The 17,434-nt window shown below is 44.6% G+C and overlaps 1 protein-coding gene across 5 annotated transcripts; it reads right to left on the bottom strand.

Annotated features, from left to right (window-relative positions):
• Positions 1-6,789: 6,789 nt before the first annotated feature.
• Tifa (TRAF interacting protein with forkhead associated domain) lies at positions 6,790-16,031 on the bottom strand. Of its 5 annotated transcripts, none has more exons than XM_034500475.2 (3): positions 15,774-16,031; positions 13,587-13,644; positions 6,790-8,170 (listed from the first exon to the last, which is right to left on the bottom strand). In XM_034500475.2, exon 3 carries the CDS (start codon positions 8,155-8,157, stop codon positions 7,600-7,602), a length of 558 nt encoding a protein of 185 aa, XP_034356366.1. In that variant the 5' UTR covers positions 8,158-8,170; positions 13,587-13,644; positions 15,774-16,031; the 3' UTR covers positions 6,790-7,599. The 5 variants fall into 5 exon arrangements, with proteins under 5 accessions (XP_034356366.1, XP_034356364.1, XP_076789359.1 ...); XM_034500473.2 differs by lacking the exon at positions 15,774-16,031 and adding an exon at positions 15,150-15,663; XM_076933244.1 differs by lacking the exon at positions 15,774-16,031 and adding an exon at positions 14,534-15,006.
• Positions 16,032-17,434: the final 1,403 nt, after the last annotated feature.

The following is a 17,434-nucleotide window of genomic DNA, read 5'->3' as shown; positions in this document are numbered from 1 at the left end:
TTTACAAAGTTTATCTCTCAGAGAAGAGGGGTAGCTGGAGAGGATGAGGGGTTATGTGAGGGATCTTACAGAAGGTTCTGCAGTTTACCTCTAAAATGATTTAATTTGAAATTGTACCTTTTTTGTTGTTGTTGTTCAGAAATTGGATAAATGTATTCCAGCAGACCAGCAGAGGATAGACTTTGCATTTTACTTTAGATAGAGATACCCCAATCATAGTTTATTAACAAACATCTATCTAACAAGATACTGAGGACTGGAGAGATGGCTCAATGGTTAAGACACTGGCTGCTTTTCCAGAGGACTCAGATTCAATTCCCAGCATCCACATGGCAGCTCACAACTGTCTACAACTCCAGTTCTAAGGAGTCCGACACCCTCACATAGAAAAACATGCAGGCAAAAAACATCAAAGCACATAAAAAATAAATTATTTTAAAAAGAAGCCTACGTCTTTTAATCGAATGAAATATTTTCCTATCATTGTTTACTTAACATCTCCTATTAGTAATTTGATTGCAGAGGGAAAAAATGGAGTTCTGTGAAAGAAAGAGCTTCACCAAAATGATACTTAACATCCTTAAAAAACTTTAAAGGAGACATGAGATGGGATTTGAAAATTATTTTTCTGAGCTCTTTGTTAAAACATGTATGTGAAGACCCTTTCCCTGACACCTAGACATAGTAACATCCATGTTAAATTAATTCGCTAGGAAAACAGAAGCCACCCAGTTCTGGGGAGTCTACAAGCCTCACTGGCTGATGAGAATTTAATAGTTGGGGGAGTTGGAATGTTGCAGAGCTAAATTATCTTGTGTCCCTTTGAAAGCCTCTGTTACCCACAGCTCTGCCTCACCTACCAGTCTTAGAGTCATCAGAACCTTTGAAATATACTCGTAGCAGAAGAGTTTTACCAATCCAGAAGGTGAGACTATAACCCCCCCACCTACCAGCCCCACCAATGCATTTGCGCTTTGACTGATAAAGTCCCATGTACCCACATCTATGAAACATCTTTTGGGGGCAATCCTGGGATATGGTTACTCAAATATGGCTCAGGAATAAACTTATCTCTTCTTCCCTTTTAGTTCCATGGAGGTGAGAGCTGTTTGAACACAGAAGACATTAGTTACGAGGCCTAGCTGCTCGGTGCCACTCCTTACATAACGTAGAGCCTGGTGAAGAGGGATGGCACACCACACACAGCTCAGCTGAGCTTCACAGAGGTCCTGTGTGGGAGGCACTGCCTTAGTCCTCAGTTTCAAAGAAGGGAAACGAAAATAAAGCATCAGGACACATGGGAAATGGAGATTAGACCCTGGCAGGGTTATTCATAGCCACACTGAACATCATGCTTCATCTAGAAACTGGGTCAGCATTGTTTGTGAGGGTTTGGGAAGCTTGGACTTTGTATTGTTTCATTTACTTAGCAGGGATTTAATTTTGTACAGGGCTATCTTCTGTGGATAATTCCTAGGTAAAAACTGCCTGTAAAAACTTCAGTGACTCTAGAACTGAGAATGTTGTAGATCCAGAAACTAATTGTAATTGATCTTAGGTTACTTTTAGCTCATCACATAGTGATGTTTTGCTCCCCTCTCTGTTAGAGCCTAACATCCTGACTACAGATAACTTTTGAAGTCTATTAACAACACCCTAATTTCCCTCTAACCAAAAGGTTAAAAGCCATTGAACCACAACATAAGTCATACAGCCAAGGTTTTCCACAGTGCCGCGGGGACCCACTTAATGTCTACACCAGTGCATTTGAAAAGTACTTTGACTTACTGCTTTTCCTGTTCTGTTTCTATCAAAACTTCATGAAACTGCTTCCAGGTTGATGCGTGGAATTTGGGATAACCTAAATCTGTGTTTCCAGGCTATGGGCGTTCATACTTGGCTCTAGAATAAAACTATTCTCTATCCCATTTGAATTACGGTGTGTGTGTGTGTGTGTGACCACTTCTGAGCCAAACTCATAATCAGATCATCTGTGCCCTCCTACAAATATCATCCCAGCTAGACTTGTTGGCTGGGGACTTCCCTCAGTGGAGGAAGGGCTGGGGAGGGTCTTGGGACCCTTACTCAAATGCCCATCTCTTCCTCCTAACCAGCTGTATCCAATGCCCTCAGTACCCTTGGCTTCAGGGAGAGTTAGAGTACATAAATGGAGGACAGGAGTAGGGGGCCCATCTACATGGCCATAGGAGAGTCCATAGAGTAGTCCATGGAAATAGAATCCATGGTGGGCTGAGCAGGCCTTCTTCTTAGTGTGGTTCCCTCAAGGCCACCCATGCTCCTGCCTGTAACCTCTCACCCGCTGTCCTATCTGTAAGCATGACAAGCTCAGGGCCTCCCGGAATGAAGTCCAACAGAATCCCACCTTGCTTTGTGGTTGGGCTTCAGTAGAAGGGGTATATGTTGTCTTTCTCATGGAAGGAATTTGAGAGACAGATGTCATAAAAAGGCCTAAGGTGGGTTACATTGTCACAGCTTCCAGTAGTCGTCTAGCCTTCTCTGTGTTACCAAGATTTCATCCTTGCAGCAGTGACATCCCTGATGCTGGCAGCAAGGCCAGAATACTCACCTCCAGTTCCTTGGTGGTCCTTCCATCAAGAAGAGAGTGAAACCAGCCACAGAGCTGACCCACCTTTGCCATTTGCTTCCCCACAGCCCCTGACCTTAAACCCAGTACTTGACAGGTGAGTTGCAGGCAGAGAAATATTTTCCTGAAGTCAGAATAGCAGAGTGATGAGTAACTGGATTCTGGAGCAACTCAGACCAGCTAGAAGATCGCCGAGTCCCAACCACATTTCCACGGCTCTCTCCTTAGTCACCACTTGTAATGGAGACCGATGGCCCCAATCGCAGCCCACACCATAAATTACATGCCCAAGTAACAATCACGGAAGTAGATGAATACTAGGTAGAAGCAACAACGGAATCTTTGGATAAGGTAGAGGCAGCTGCTACTCAGACTGTCAACAGCACCTCCTGACAGTAAGCTTATGGCTAGTTTTCTGTAACAGGTAGATATTATCAACACATATAAGTTACTTTTTAAAGTACAGTTTGTGGGAAAACACACCCCCTCCCACACCCACTGAAACAAATACTCATGTTAGAGTGTCTGCCTGTCAGTCAGGGCATATTTCCAGAAATAAAATTTTTAAGAAACTGGTTGTCAAAGTTCTACCTGGAAGGAGATAGCTGACTGTCAGGAGTTGACCTCTGACTTCACCCCTCATGTGTAACTTTTCACACACATAAATAAATCTAATTTTAAAAGAAAAAAAAAAAAAAGATTTAACCTTATGCCAGGACCTGGAGAGATGACTCAGCAGTTAAGAGGACCTTGACTACTGTTTTTGCAGAAGACCCAAGCACTCATATTTGGAAGCTCTCAACTTCTTATCACTGTAGTACATATCCACACACAGGCATACTCACACAGGTAATTTTTAAAAACAAAAATTTTAAAACTCATATGTGCCATATGAGTTTGCTCTCCCCAGGGGATTGCATGGCCATGCCACGGAGCTACTGTTGGATTCTAAAGATCTAATAACATGGGACGCGCTCCCCCAGAGATACTCACGGACAGGACTCGCTGTAATAACATGAGGTTTATTGATGAATCGATGATAGCCGGTACCGTGGTTCTCTTGTATGAAGGCAAGAAGAACCCTGAGCCAAAATTGAGGGCAGTATTTATACCATATTCACAGGGCTCATAAAGGCAGTTATACAATTACTTCTTAAGCATTAACCATAAAGGCCAAACTCCAACAGCCATTCTCAGGCTCAGTTTCCGTCCTCAGGCCCAGTTGCTAAGTCTATTACCCAGGTTTTACTGTGCTAAGGCCTCATAAACTCTTATCTTGGGTCTTTCTTCCTCTGGAATGCCTTTGAAATGTGCTTCTCCCGGGGTGTGTCCCCTGGGGGAAGTTAATATTTGAGTTTAAAACCAAAATCAGAGCTTTTTATTAATTTTAAGTTTTTACACTACAGATCCAAGAAAAGAATGCCAGTGGCTGGAACAATGATGGTTACAACATATAACAAGTTGGCATACCCCCTTTAAAAGCTTGATACCCACTCCAGAGGCAGAGCCCCCTAAGACCTGTGTTGAAATTTTCACTTAGCTACACAGTATGTTGCACCAAACACCACTTTTCTTTTGTTTTTCTTTTCTACTTTGCTATGGAGATTTATTTGTAGTTGTTAGAAAATGCTCCTCCCTGAACCCCAGCCCCCCACCTCCCACCCTGTCTATATGGTCACCCCACCTCTGGCACAAGGTGATTCTGATACCTTCAGAGAGTTGGTTGGAGGAGGCTTGGGTTTCTCATTTCAAGCTTACTCTTTCCAAGACCTGAACCAGGAAGGTCAGATTCTCTAAGTGATTAATACATGAAAATCTTGGGAGTTCCTGGTGGCCACGTGCAGCCATGTGGGTGGAGAATGGGGCCACCAGGCATCTAGGAATGAGCCTGGGCAATGCAATCTCACTGCAAGCCTGCAACAGCGTCCTTCCTATTGTTCTAGGAGACACTTGAGCTTCCCGTTAATAATCCCCTCTGTGCCTGAATAGCTCAGGAGAGGTTTTGGTATCTGTCATCAGAACTCGCTCATACACCTCTTGCCCTCCTAGGCAGCCTTTGCCCCAGAGGGCTCACACGGCAAGCACTTCTAAACAAGCTTGGTGATCTAGTTTGCAGATTTGCTTCAGAAGAGAAGTTATAATCCTAAAGGAAGGTAGTGTAATGGAGGCCATTGATCAACACTGGCTCGAAATGACAGTGCATTGGTTGGTGGCTCGAAATGACAGTGCATTGGTTGGTGGCTCGAAATGACAGTGCATTGGTTGGTGGGTCGAATGAGAAAAGCCCTCATAAGCATAAATTGAAGTGTCTGGTTCCCAGTTGGTAGATTGTTTAGGAAGGATTAGGAGGTGTTATCTTGTTGAAACAGATACATCACTGAGGGGGAGGTGGGGAAGCTTTGAGGTTTCAAAAGCCTAAGCCAGTACCAGTCTCCCTCTCTCCCCTTTCAACCTTTGGATCAGGATGTGAACTCTCAGCTGCTGCTCCAGCGCCATGCCTGCTTGCTTGCTACCCTACTAAAATGGCTATGGATTCACCCTCTAAAACTGTGCACAAGTTCCCCCGATTAAATGTTTCCTTTTATAAGTAGCCTTGATCCTGATGCCTCTTCACAGTGATAGAACAACTAAGACAATCACCTTACGTAAGAGGGAGTATGCTTGTTTTCTCTTTGCTACTGTAACAAATTGCTGTACTCGGCAACAAAGATGTAGAAACTGAAAGCTCTGTCTGTGGGTGGAAGTCAATGGCAGGTGTCACTGGGCTAAAGAGTCCCTGGGATTTAGATTGTTCCTGAGGTTTCCATGCTGTTTCCAACATGTAGATGTCTATCCACATTTTCTGTCTCCAAGATGTTGCAGTTTTCCTTGGTTCATGACCTCCTTCCTTCAAGTGCAAAGCCCATACCAGTCAGCCAAGTTCGTGTCACACTGCAACCTTCTGGTACCATTGTTTTCCCTTCCTACTTTTAAGGACCCTGTTATTACCTGAGTCTGGGATAATCCAGGATGGTCTCTTTAACCTGAGATCATCAAATGAGCAACCTTAATTCTATCTGCATCATTCATTTGTCCTTGCTGTGTCATGACATACCCACAGATTCTGGCAGGCTGCACATGGATACCTGCTGGGCGGAAGGTACAGGCGGGACTTCCGGTTCCCTGGAGGAAACCGGAGATGCAAGGAAGGAGATAGGGGAGTTTGCTATGCTTTGGAAAGAGGAGACTAAGCAACCATGTGAGGAACGGTGGGCTGAGGCCACTCCTATAGGCGGGTGGTCAGAGATGTTTAGCAGGGACTAGATTCAACACACCGACTAAGGTTAGGACAGGTGGGAGGAGCGGAGCTAAGGGCTCGCTTCTCCAGGAGGGAGACAGTAGTGCCCAGCAATTGTGCCAAGAAGGCAAGTTGAAAATGAACAACTGTGTGTGTGTGTGTGTGTGTGTGTGTGTGTGTGTGTGTGTGTGTGTTTTATCCGCTGATTCGAGGGAAGCTGGGGAAGGCGTTAGTAGTGCGGTCCGATTCCTAGAGCATAGGTGGGGTAGCGAAAAGCTACAGGCAACAGCTTACCACAAGAGTCAGCAGGGAAACGAGGCAAGAAATAAAATAGTCACCCGGGCACTTAGCACATAGACAGAAAGTGGTGCCCATAGCAACAGTCCTTGGGCTGGGGCAGCAGCTGATGTCTTTTTTTTATAGGCAAGGGGTGACTGACTGATGACCTGCAGCAAGAGGCATACTGCAGATAACATGCATATGGTACCAGGCTAAACAGTTGATTGGAAACAGTTTCAAAGGGTTGTTGCAGAAATATAGTTACATTAAGCCCGGCACAGCATTCAGGGGTGGAGGGAAGCTGATGTATGAGGATCACAAGTTCAAAGCCAGCCTGAGCTTCAAAGCAAGCTATATTGAAAAAAATATATATATATAATATGTATGTGGCTAGCTTTCCCTACCCGATCCCCCCACCAAAAAAATCCTGTACCTGTTACATCGTGAAATTTCATTTACCGAGGAAGTTATACAAGAAGCCTTTCTTCCTGCTAATGCTAGAATTTACTGTAACTTAATGGCTATCATTCTCCTTTACATAATGTTCGCTAACATTCATCTTAATCTAGCTGAAATGAAGGGAATGAGACTCTTTTAAATAAATACAACTCCATGTGAAACTAAAAGCTTAGAAATATTTAAGCATTTATTATAAATATTCACATATACTGACTTCTACAGAGCAGCCGAAGAACAGATGTGTTCCTTTAAGAAGTTTCAAAGAAGCAGCTGAGGGACTGAGTTCCCACTTTATCAGATGCAAAGAGGCTGGGAAAAGTTTTGATTTCTACCATTTTTAAATCTGCACGATACATAAAATTCATTTTCAATTTTGTAAGAAAACAATCTTAATCTCAGTGTTCTTTAAGTGTTAGTTGTACGCCCTATGTCTAGGAAAGCGAAACTGCCGTCTTAGGAATAAGCATTACAGTTCCATAGAAAGAAAGCAAGGAGCCATTTCTCAAGTCTTTCCCTGATGAAGCCACAGTGACTCAGTGACTCGGCACTCTAGAACTTATTCCAGGACTCTGGTTCTACAAGCACGAGCATGCCCCAGACACCGACGAAGTATCTGCCCGAGCTCTAAACTTGAAAAACAAAGGCTGCTACGAAATGATGTGACCAGGCCAAGAGATGGCTGCTACCAAGACAAAGCACGGGGATGACGTCATGAAGAAAAGCAACAAGCGTGACTTCATCACACAGAAGACTGTGTCTTATGCACCAACCCTCACAGATGTACACTTAGTTCTTTGTAGCCGAAACTCAAACAGTTGACTAAGTTGATGACTAACACAGTCTACAGACTTCCAAATGCTATTACCAAAACTAAAGTCAGCATGCAGACATCCGTGCTATGGTACATTCACAAACTCCAGGGAAGTAGGATGTCTCTCACGTGTCTTCATCCTTCACATGCCTCCAGGTTGGACCCTCTTCACAGTTCGTTTTCATCCATTTCTGCAGGAGAACTTCTGTGGGTAAAGTACGAAGAATACACCCCATCCTCTGGTATGGGACTCTGTGTTGGCCAGTTGTTTTCTTGCAAGAGAGGTCTTGGAGACATGATAAATTGAGTCTCAAAAGATTCCACAGACTCTCCATCTTCCTTCTCCAACAGGAATTGATACTCTCCGAACCTGAGCATGCACTTGTAAGGCAGGTCCATTTTATTGAGGTAGCCGAGCTCCTGGTTATCCACCATCAAACTGGTCTTCTTGCTCATGTTTTTAATTTCAAACGAGAGAACCGAGCTGTTGAACTGTTTAAACGGCTGTAAAACAAACTGAACTCGGGAAACCTGTTTGTCCTGAAACGTATACTGGCACATGTTGGAATTCCGTCCAAATTTCACCACTTCAGTAGAAGGAAATCTCTCCTTGTTGCAAAACCTTATTGATTTAAATATCCCACTTTGTAGCTGGCCAGGATGGTAAATGGTCATCTGGAGACAAGTGACCGTCTCTTCCGTATCAGCGTCTTCAAAGGTGGACATGATGCTCCCCGGCCTGCAACAGTCAAAGCATCCGGTTAGCTCAGCCCTATCGCCCTCTCTAAGAGTATGCTCAAAACGAGCTTGAGGAGCCTACACTAAGAACAATACTAGCCCCTTCCTCTGGCTTTGTTTCATTTCTCCTTTGCCCATTCTTATAATGTGGATGGTTATGAGATTGCTCATAGACAAGTGGTTTAGGGGAAGCAGAGGGAGGTTTCATTCTCTTTTCAGTTAAATAGTGATGCAAACCAAAAAAATATGGGGGTTGTAATTAAAAAATAAAATTGGGTATGTCATGGTTAGAAGTTAAGGCAGAAAGATCAATAGTTCAAGCCCAGCCTGAACTACCTAGTAAGACTATTAAAAACAAACTGGCTTGGGTTTTAATATCCTCAGAGGAGCTATACTCAAATAAAACCTACAGTCTATTAATTCTATTCTAACACGATTACTAAAATGGTTAACTCTTTTTAAAATAAGAAACTTAAAGGTTATAGACAGAGGGCTGGAGAGATAGAGTAACTGTCAAGAGGTTGCTCTTCCAGAAGAAGAGCCTGATGAGATTCCCAGCACCTACATGGTGGCTCACAACCTTCTGTAATTCCAATTCCAGGGAATGTGACGCCCTCTTCTGGCCTCCTTGGGTATTGCATACACATGGTGCACAGATATACACACACACAAAACATCCACACATTCAAAATATAAAGTAAAAAAATTTTTAAATGTTAAAGTTATAAAATAAATAACTACAACCCTATCATATGTCATTAAATTAATTTATATTAAGTCTTGAATTTCTCGTAGTTTTGCTTAGAGGTTACATTTTTAACAGCTCCCATGAGGCCACTCAGTACTACAGCCTTCACTGGTACTGGAGTTATTTGTGTCCTTGGTCTTTTGTAAATAGAAAAGAAGCATTAACAACAGCAGTGCTACTACTGGCGTTCTTGGAGCCCAAAGCCTGAGGTGCCCACCTAGACCTCACTATACATGGGGCACTGTAGTACAAGTGGGAAGGGGTGCTAGTCACAGGAGTACAGCAGAAAAGAAAATTTCGTTTCTCAAATTTTTCTGAAGCTATCCCGATAAAGAATTACCATTAAAAAAAACCAAATCTAACAGTTTTAAAACTGTATGCACATATCGCTTAAAAGTTCAAAAACCAAAAAGCGTTTAGAAACAAGCCTCTCAATGCCAATCTTTTATCTCTCTGTTCTAGAATCAACTACTGTAAAGTCACCTTTAATTGTTTAAACAGGTTCTCCATACAAGCATAATTACGTGAGCATGCACACATGCACATGTACACACATGCGCACACACACGCACACGTTTCTTTGCAGAGAGTAATTTCTCTCGTACAAATAGAAATACCATCTATTTCATTCTGGCCCTTGATTGCTCTGTGCCTATTGGTGGCTTTTAGCCACAGTCACACAACACCTTCCACCAAGTGTGGTGAAAGCACCACTCTCAATAGGTGCTGACTGTTCACTGTGGCCTCTGAATGACCCTCGCTTGTTTGTGTAGTTGGTTTCTATCTGCTTATGTTGATCTGGGGCTTGGGAAACAATAATCTTCAGTAAGTATTTTTTAATGAAATTATTTTATGTACATTGGTGTTTGGCCTGCATATCAGGGTATCGGATTCCCTGAAACTGGAGTTACAGACTGTTGTGAGCTGTCATGTGGGTGCCGAGAATTAAACCCGGTTCTCTGGAAAAGCAACCACTGAGCCATCTTTCCCCCATCAATGAGTTTTATAATTAAGTGAAATTTATAGTTGCACTGTTTTTGTTGTTGTTTATAACAAAGAGAAAATAGGTTAGTATTAAACTACCATCTATCTTAGACGTTGGTATCAAAACTATCATGGTTTGTAAACAAAAAACCGGTTCTGTTTTCATGACCCTTCTATCCCAGCCTTTTTACTCTATTGTGTTTTTGTTGGTGGTGGTGGTGGTTTTTTGTTTTATTTTGTTTTCAGAGCTGAGGACCGAACCCGGGGCCTTGCACTTGCTAGGCAAATGCTCTACCACTGCGCTAAATCCCTAACCCCATCTATGGTTTTTCTTGACAGGGTCTGTGGTGATCTGAATGGGGATGGCCTCATAGACTCATATGTTTCAGTATTTGGTATCTAGTTAGTGAAATTGTATAGAACCGATGAGGGGGCGTGGTCTTGTTAGGGGGCGTGGCCTTGTTAGAGGAGGTCTAGAGATGGTGGGTTGGAGGTTTCAAATGCTCACTCCGTTCCCAGTTAATTCTCACTGCTTGGCAGTCACGTTACAGTGTGAGGTGCAGTGCCATAACCCCTAACCAACAGGAATGGGCTCTATCCCTCTGAGACTGCAATCCTGAGATAAATAAACTCTTTTCTGTATATGGAGGCCTAGGTCATGGTGTCACATCCCAGCAATAGAAATTAAGACCAAGTCTCAGTGTCTAGGCCACCTCATTCTTCCTCTCATACCTAGAGTTGTCTGCTTTTCAGACATTATTTTTCTCTTTTACAAAGTTGTGCTGCTAAAACCAAGCTGCACATAGTTATCCCATCAATGACAGCCAAGCAAAATGTCCTTCCTTAACTTAGACACTAACCTTTAATTTTAACTTTACATCCCTATCTCTTGGACTTTATTGCAGCATACTGAACTGCCTAGCAAGGTAAGAGATCCTCCAGCGTAAGTTAGAAACAAACAGACAAAGAAACAAACAAAAACAGCAAAAGGAATCTTCAAAGTCTTGGGCCAAACATAGAAAATAATTGAAACAAAAGCCAACAAGAATTAACTACCATGCAATGGGTGGAACTGATTAAACCAGTTCATGTTCTCATTGGGATACACTTTCATTATGATAATTGAGTCTCACTACTTAAGAAGCAGACAGCATGAATGAGAATAATTACACCAAGTTATGCAGTGATACAATTAGCAATTGATAAAAAGAATTTGTTGTTGTGAATCTTGGGTAACATGCACTTTCCATCTGTAGTCCCTATTTGTGTAAAAAAATATATATATACGATAAAACTGCATTACACGTGCAAGTGAAAGCATCAGAATAAAATGATGAACTTGGAAGACAGCTTGGTTGGTAAAGCATTTGCCTTGCCAATGGAAGGACTGTGCTTAGATCCCCAGGACTCACATAAAACACTGAGGAGCATGTCACATACTTCTAATCCCAGGGCTGGTAAGAGAGGAGGCAGTGACACACAGGTCCCTAGGGGCTCACTGGCCAGTTAGCCTAACCTACTTTGCAAAGTGTAGACCAATGAGAGGTCTTGTCCCAAAGAGGGTTGTAGAAGCCTAAGGAATAACACCTCATCCTAGCCTCTGACCTCTACATGCATGTGCACACACACACACACACACACACACACACACACACACACACACACACAATCTTTAAATAAGAAGCAAATAACTTAACTAAAGAGCAGGAACCACCTACATTTTGTCTAGGAAAGGGTTCAATTCCACCTCATCCTTGGGCTTTGACAGTTCCATAAGAACTATATTAAAAGAGGATTTTTTTCCAACTATGGTGTTTTTGTTGACAGCTAAATGTTGTTTTGTATGCTTTTGTATGTATAACCTGTGCATCTACAGTTCTGTCTTTTTGAGTAGATCCACTTGCCAAAAGTCTCTGCCACTTGCCAATAGGCTCTCCCACCTGGAACCCAGGGTCCTCTAAGGGAGAGCTGGCACCTTCTTTGAGTCAGGGGCCCATGGCAGTCTTGGTGTGAATTCATCCTTAGGGTTCGGTGATTCTCTGAGTCCACAATTATGATTCCATCCAGCAAACACTGAGGTAGAGTGTTACCTCTGCCCCTCCTTCCCTGCTGTTCCCCAGCTGGCCCTTTAAAAAAGGTTCCCCTGGGTTAGACTGCTGGCCCAATCCATTAATAACCATGTCGACACAAACAAACATGAAGAGAAGCTATGCAGAAGCTTACTGCCAAGCAAAGGATTCAAAAAGCCACCATGTAGTTTTGCCTTCCTTCGTTATGTCACCTCCCTTGCAGTAACAGTAACAGCAGCCCCCTAAGGAACCACTACTTCAGTCTGAGTCCCAGAGGAGAGTCCCCTTTGGTCTGAGCCCCTGTGATCCTTGGGGCTATGTGTTACTCCATTCTAGGCTGACAAATGCATTTGCCTGTCTTAGGAGGACGAAATGGTGGCACACTCTGACAGTTAGAAGGGTTTCTGCTTATGGTGCCTTTCGTGTGCTAGGCACGGTGCTGATCCCTTTGATTGTACCATCTCAGCTTCTCTTCAGAACAGCTCCAGGATCTACCCCTTTACAGGTAGAGATGGGGTTATGTAGATTTAAAGAATGGGTTCTCCTCTAAAACAAGGTGCCAAAGCCAGGGTCCAGACCCAAAGACACTGTTTCTGAGCCCTCCACAAACTGCCTCCCCTTCCTGGGCTCACAGTTATGCTTTGCAAACTATAGACGTTAAGAGAAGAGGGGTTCAGAAGCACGTGCTGCAGCCAGGGAGCTATGAACCTGGACACCACACCGCCACACCCCACACCATTGTTAAGGCTGCCTGCACTGTCTCATAAGAGGATGTGAATCTAAGCACTGGCTTACCACAAATGTCCATCATCCTTACTCCTGCATGCGAGCAGGGGCCTACCATTCAGGGGCAACTCTGCTGGTTGTTTGGAGAGTGAAGAAGGCAGATAAACAAATCAATCTGTTAATCTCCAGAGGCCCGAGGACCTTCTACAAAGTAGCTTGAGCCCTTGGCACTTCAGTATTCAGTAGAAAGACAGAAATGAACAATTAACATAACAAATTTAAGAGTAGTAGTTTTTTGATCTTTTTTGGTTGTTGTTTGTGTTTGGTTTGTTGTTGTTTTTAAGTCACCGGTGTGTAGAGGCTTAACAAAAGTTTTTTAACTCTGCTTGTTTTAAATTCCAAATATGCAGAAGGCCAACAGACTATACAGTAGTAACAATGCTTGTCTCAGGAAGGGGAACCAAGGGCCAGGGGAAGAAGAGAGATTCCTCAGAGCACACCTGCACCTTTGGAATTTGACACCAGGTACACTAAGACCTGTTCAAATATCTAACAATTGTTTTTCTTTACAAAACCCATAAACCATCATATTTTTGTGGAGTCAAATAGAATTAGAGATAGTAAAGTATCATTGGCAATGCGTGTGTTACATAGTATGTTACCCTGCTATCTGACATCACAAAGTTGTAAAACACGAACATCTGGCAAACAGTAATAACCTGTTAACAAAGAAACTACTATACAACAAGGAGAGAAGTGAAATGAAAAACAAGTTCTGCTAACAGACCGGAGCCAAAGGCATGGCTCTTTCTCCCCGTACCCGCAACCCCCTACCCCCCAACTCCAGGCTTAACCCTTTGCATTCTGAATACCAAGATGCACACACTCACCTGAGAGCTTTCCAGTGGCCACAGCTACCTAGATCAGGATTCCTGAGCCTTGTCTCTTCTGGAAAAAAAAAAAAAAAGAGGGGTGTGTGTCAGGTACACAGCAGCACTGACACCCCAGCTGCATGCACGGGGCAAACTGCTCCTCTCTGACCCCTGTGTCCGGCGAAACTAGTGAAGGGCTACAGGGCTTTGTTTTTGCACAAGGCTGATTGGTTGCAATTGCCACAGATGAGACGCTGCAGAGATGTTTTTACTAAAATGAGCCAGGTGTTCAAACGGTTTAAAAGGACGTTTGCACGGCTTCCCCGGGTGGGGGTCACGCTTGCCGTTAAGGTTTCTCACGTTTTGAGAATTTCTTTTGTTTAAAACAGTACTGGTTGCAAATGGAGGTTCCTCTGAATCGATGAACTAGGGAAGGTTCCCTCTAAACCGCTCACCTTCACCTCCCTCTGCATCAGCTCTTAGTCTCTAAGAGAGATTGTGATTGCAATAAGGAAGTTTATATTTTCGGTAAAAAAAAAAAAAAAAAAAAAAAAAAAACCTTCTCTCCTTGACAAACACCCGACACCGAGCTGGTAGAAGGGGAAGAGAAACTTGGAAGAAACAAAAGTCAAATTTATCCTCTTGCCCAACTCCCTCAGTTGCCAGGGCCCCACGGGGTGGCTTAGAAGAAAGACATCTGTCCGCCAATTTTACGCCAAAGCAGACCTACTCTGCGGAGTCAGCAGTCTTTTTGGTTCCCAATCTTTCAGAGAGTGTGGGCAACCAAGTAGGGAGAGAAGAGGTCAGGCGAGCTCAGAGCCTTTTAGCCCCGACGATTCTTGGCTTCGCTCTGCCCACCCACCAGTTCTAACCCCACCCCACCACCACGCCCCTCCCTGGCTGCGGACCCCCGCGGAGCCTTTCCCAGCAACCGGATCGGAATGCTCAGGAAAATAGGAAAATACCGGATCACGAGGTCGCCAGGCTTTCCTGTGACCTGGCTGCAGCCGGGAGGTGGGGTCTGGAAGAGCCTCGTGCACCAGGGAGCGGGCTCTCCCGGGAGCCTTGGGCGGGAGGGAAAGTCTCCCTAGTTCAAATAACAGCCTGTGGCGGCGGGGGACTAGGACGTCGGCTGGCTCGTGAGAGCCCAGAATGCAAAAAAAACCGGCATCCTTCTTCGGGTTTCCGATTAGATGAAAACTTTGCAAGAATAGAAGAGAAAAGACACAGCCCTCGCCCCCCCCTCCCCCAGGATTGTTCGGTTTCTCCCTTAGTTTTACAAAGCTCACGTATTTCATAAATCTGGGATCGTGCTGACTACATTGTTTCAACCTTTCCTTAGTATATAGTGCACGACTGCCTGTAAACCAAGCCATGGAGGGGAGGTAGATGATGACTCCTTGAAAACTTCCAGACAACGCTGCCCTCTTGGGGGGGGGGAGAAGAGAGAGAGAGAGAGAGAGAGAGAGAGAGAGAGAGAGAGAGAGAGAGAGAGAGAGAGAGAGAGAGAGAGAGAGAGAGAGAGAGAAAGAGAGAGGTGACAGTCCCTACTCTCAAGCTAAACAGGTGACCAATAGGTACCTGGGAACTTGGAGGTCTGTGAGCCTTGCGGAGCCTTCCGGTGGAAGCAGCGGGGCGCGGCCTCGGTGGGGGACGGTCGCTGCCAGCGCTGTGCGAGCTCGCCGAACTCGCAGGTCGCCGGTCCTCCCGCCGGCGCGCCGAGAGCAGCCTCGCGCAAGTGACCTCAGCCAAGCCCTCGCCGGACGGAAAGCCCCGCAGAGCCAGGCAGGAGGCTGCCGCCGCCCTCCGGCCCTCTCCCACAGGAAGCCCTGCCTCCTGTCGCCTTTCTGAGGTCTCCTGACTGACTCGGTTTGAGTCGCCGGGCACCCGGGGCGACCGCACCTTCTCCAACAAGAGGCAGCTCTAGATGGCGTGTGACCCGGGAGCTGGGCTTTGACATGAAGGGAACTGGGTCGGTTCCAGATTAAGAGCTGCTGGGGTGGTGGACCAGCAGGGAGTGGAGGACTCCTTGGGGACTGATGCGCGCCTGCTGTCAGGCCTCAGGCGACAGTAGCTACTCTATGCAGATGCTCAGCCCTAGGCGTGGGGAGTGGATGGGAGTCCAGCCATAGCCAAATAGGATTGGAACCTGCCTCGGGATGCTGCTACCCTGCGCACAAGCCTTGCATTCAGAAGCCTCCTCACCTGTCACTTCCGGCTAACCATCCTTTCTTCGCCCAACACCCTAGTGTTGGTGGGTGGTGACAGGGGCAGCAGCCTCGTGGAGGTCCTTCAGAGGGCCGAGTAGATAACCGGACAATATTTCCCGAAGTCCAAGGAGGTTGGGATAGAAATACGGAAGACAGGTGTGGAGAGAGACAGGAGAGGGATTCTGTTTAGGGAGAAGAGCGTTGGAGAACAGAGGGAAGAGAGCCGGAGTGACTGAAGATGTTGCCAAGGATGTTCTAGTCGTCCTGTCCTCCCTGCTTGGGGATCTGCATACCAATTCTCACAGTCATTCCATGGAAACCACTTATTTGTCTGGACTCTGTCCTTAATGTCAGGGGAGGTAGGTCTTTTTCTGTGACAATAAAATGATGTGGACTCTTGTGGCCAGTCTACTGGAGGGCTGTTTTTTTGGTCTGTCTTTCTTTCTCTCTCTCTCTCTTTCTTTCTTTCTTTCTTTCTTTCTTTCTTTCTTTCTTTCTTTCTTTCTTTCCTTCTTTCTTCTTCTTCTTCTTCTTTTTTTTTCAAATTCTGCTGGGAAGCCAAGGCTGGGCCTTTTAAGTGAGGCAGATTCCAGTAAGGGATGTAATCTCCTTGGTTAATGATCAACATTTATTCTTTCTTCTTGGAAGAAGAGACAGCCACGGTATCTTCTTTCGACTGAGCAGTATCAAAGCAGGTGAAAGATAAGATGTTGCCAGTTGATTGTGCCAAATAAACTCACGCAATAAAATAACGTTAAAAAATGGAGTTTCTGCTCTCCAATCTCTTTGTTGTTAACAGTTTTATGTTTAGACAAGGTTTTATCATGTAGCTCAGGCAAGCTTCCAACTCAAAATCCTTCTGCCTCAGCCTTCATGAATACCAGCGTCGTGATCCTGCTCCATCACTCTGAACTCTTTAATCTTCAAAGTTGAAGAAAATGTAGAAAAAAAAAAAACAAAGAGTAAAAGAGTGATAAAGCAAGTGGTGACTATAATCAACAAGTGTTAACATGAGTACTGAAATCACATAGAAACCTCTGCTTTATGCCATTAATATGTAAGTAGGGGCTATTAATAACACCGACAGAGAAGATACAGGCTAAAATTCGGGATGCCAGAGAGCATTCTCTTCACTTCCCGGAACTGTCGGGCTTGATTGATCCAGAATGAAACTTTAAGTAAGCTGGTAGGTCGACATTAGAATCCAATCTCAGTCACTGTGGCTTGACCCTGACAACTAGTTAAAAATAATGGATCTGAAAACTGAAGAGGAGCCTGTGGTCAGCAAGAATCAGGCGGGAGTGTGCACCTCAGAGTTCCTGGTGCCTCGGGGCCTGAGGAATACTTGGCTGGAGCTGCTGGTACTGGCCTCTGCTTATCAGTTCAGATAGTCACAGTATCGTTCAGGTAATCTCTGCTAGCTTCACTTCTTGACAAGTGGCAGAAGGTCCAGAATGAGTCTAAAGCCGTGACTTGGACAAAAAACAAACAGAAATGTGCCCGATTGTTTCTATAATTTCAGTTTGTTGAGTCTTCTGAAGATCCCCAGAGGACATGCAGGAAATAAATGATCTTAAACCACTCATCCCCAAATTAGGCCATCTTTTCTAATTAGACCTTATTGCTGTCCATTCCTATGAGATCATTAAAAAGCAG

The sequence above is a fragment of the Arvicanthis niloticus genome, chromosome 4 (genome assembly GCF_011762505.2).
Source record: "Arvicanthis niloticus isolate mArvNil1 chromosome 4, mArvNil1.pat.X, whole genome shotgun sequence".
In the NCBI taxonomy this organism is placed as follows: Eukaryota; Metazoa; Chordata; class Mammalia; order Rodentia; family Muridae; genus Arvicanthis; species Arvicanthis niloticus.
This window is presented reverse-complemented; position numbering and strand designations above follow the sequence as displayed.